Below are 1,950 nucleotides of genomic sequence, written 5' to 3' on the forward strand. Positions count from 1 at the left end.
TTCGCTTTTAAGCCGGGTGGCCCGCGTGGGGGGGGGGGGGGGGGGGGGAGTGGAATTATAAATAAGCGATATTGGAACATCCAAATGAATGTTAAAATGAACCTAAAAATTGAGAACAGCCAATAAATAAGAGCAAAGTCTCTTAAATATGACTTCCAGGTGTCATAATAGAGCCGGTCAATGTCAGGGAAATATGATAGCGTTCCCCTTTAAATAGGGAACCCAACCAAAATAATAATTTACTAAACATTGATTGTTGGGAGTTTTATAAACATGACTTTATTACGGGGTTGTGTTTCATTGTGATAACTTTTTTTTAATGATTTCAGCTTGCGATGAATGGAAAGTTCTACAGAAGCCCAACCTGCATCGAGATGTGAATCGTTTTGGCCATTCAGCGGTCGTTAGTAATGGGTAAGTTTGTGTCTCTGCCCCTCCCACAATGGTGAGATTCCCCCCAGTAGTTTGTGTCTCGGCCCCTCCCACAATGGTGAGATTTCCTCCAGTAGTTTGTGTCTCGGCCCCTCCCACAATGGTGAGATTTCCTCCAGTAGTTTGTGTCTCTGCCCCTCCCACAATGGTAGATGTTTCTAGCAGTCAGCGATCTCTTGTGATGAAATGAATGCGGTTCAGCAAAGAAATTATTTTTTATATTGAGGACATTTTTTCAGTCCTTGTCTGCAGTTATAGTGCAGGCTGAGCGCAGACAAAGGCATGGCGGCTTTCATGTCATGATTGGGGTTTATTTGGCATGAATGTCCTTTGAGCGGCAGTGTAAGTTTTGTACTCGGAGGAATCTCTACGTTCCGCGTCTTTTAGTGTATCCAGTAAAATTAATAACCTTTTCCATCGTTTGGATATTAACGGAATCACCTTGAAACAAAGTTATACTTTCTGTATAGAAATGTCACCAGAGATGTATAGCGGCACCTGAAGGGACGGCGGCAGTGGCGTAACAATCGCCATAGCGACCCAGGCGGCCGCTATGGGGCCCGGGGCACAGTGGGACCCGGCCAGATGCCGAGCGGGCCGCCTGGGTCGCTATGGCATCCTCTGTTGGCGGCTGTCACTGGCGGCTCTGAAGAGGAATGCGCCGCAACGGCGGTCACATCGCTCAGGTGAGCTCAAATATGCAAATAGTGACTTCAGCTGCTGACTTTCTGCCTGACTCCGCCCACTACCCTCTTTAATGCAGCTTCTATCGCACATTGTGAGCAGCTCACAGTGTTCAGTGATGTCATAATGGAAGGGGCGGGGTTCAGATGTCATGCATAGGACTACGTTCTGGACTTTAGATGTTTCTTTTTGTCATTTGCTACATTTCTCTTCAGCTTTATAAACCCGACGGAGTTATTAAATCTCCTTCACTAAGCGCAAATGTTCCATAAAGAAGAAATCTTTTGCTGAAACTCCACTCTGAGATTGATGGGGAGCAGGAAATGCTTTCTCAGGCTCCCCAAGCGAGTGCTGAGCTTTGCCGTCTGCTGATGAATGAGGTGGCGGGACGCAGGCGGGAGGCTGATATGTAAATGAGGGGAGATGTCACCTGGGCTGACTCCGGCCTGTTATCAATTATCAGGATCGGTTATCAATGCCTCGGGTTCAGGAAACCATTGATCGATGACGGCGGTGGCAATGACGAATGTGTAGACACAGATCTTAGGAAAGACGGATGTGAAGGAAGTCATAAATTATAAACCCCCCCTGCCTCCCCCCCGGGGGTCACCAAAGTGCAGACCGATCCCCCACACGAGGCCGGAGAGGTGCACACAGGACACATATATCATTTCTGTTCTTCTGTTACATTGTAACTTCTTATAGAGAGCAAGGACTGCGACCCCGACCATCCCCCCTCACCGCTGACCATCACCCCTCACCGCTGACCATCACCCCTCACCGCTGACCATCACCGCTGACCATCCCCCCATCACCGCTGACCATCCCCCCATC

The 1,950-nt window shown here is 48.6% G+C and overlaps 1 protein-coding gene across 1 annotated transcript in view; it reads left to right on the top strand.

The window, feature by feature from the left end:
* LOC108802671 (attractin-like protein 1) overlaps positions 1–1,950 on the top strand; it is a gene marked incomplete at its 5' end in the record, with an annotated part of 65,984 nt that overhangs the window by 31,772 nt on the left and 32,262 nt on the right. Inside the window, one exon of the mRNA XM_018574527.1 lies at positions 330–414. Within this exon, the coding sequence (XP_018430029.1) occupies positions 330–414 (85 nt within the window). The remainder of the gene's footprint in view (positions 1–329; positions 415–1,950) is intronic.

The sequence above is a fragment of the Nanorana parkeri genome, unplaced genomic scaffold (genome assembly GCF_000935625.1).
Source record: "Nanorana parkeri isolate BGI_ZX_2015 unplaced genomic scaffold, ASM93562v1 scaffold3021, whole genome shotgun sequence".
Classification (NCBI taxonomy): Eukaryota; Metazoa; Chordata; class Amphibia; order Anura; family Dicroglossidae; genus Nanorana; species Nanorana parkeri.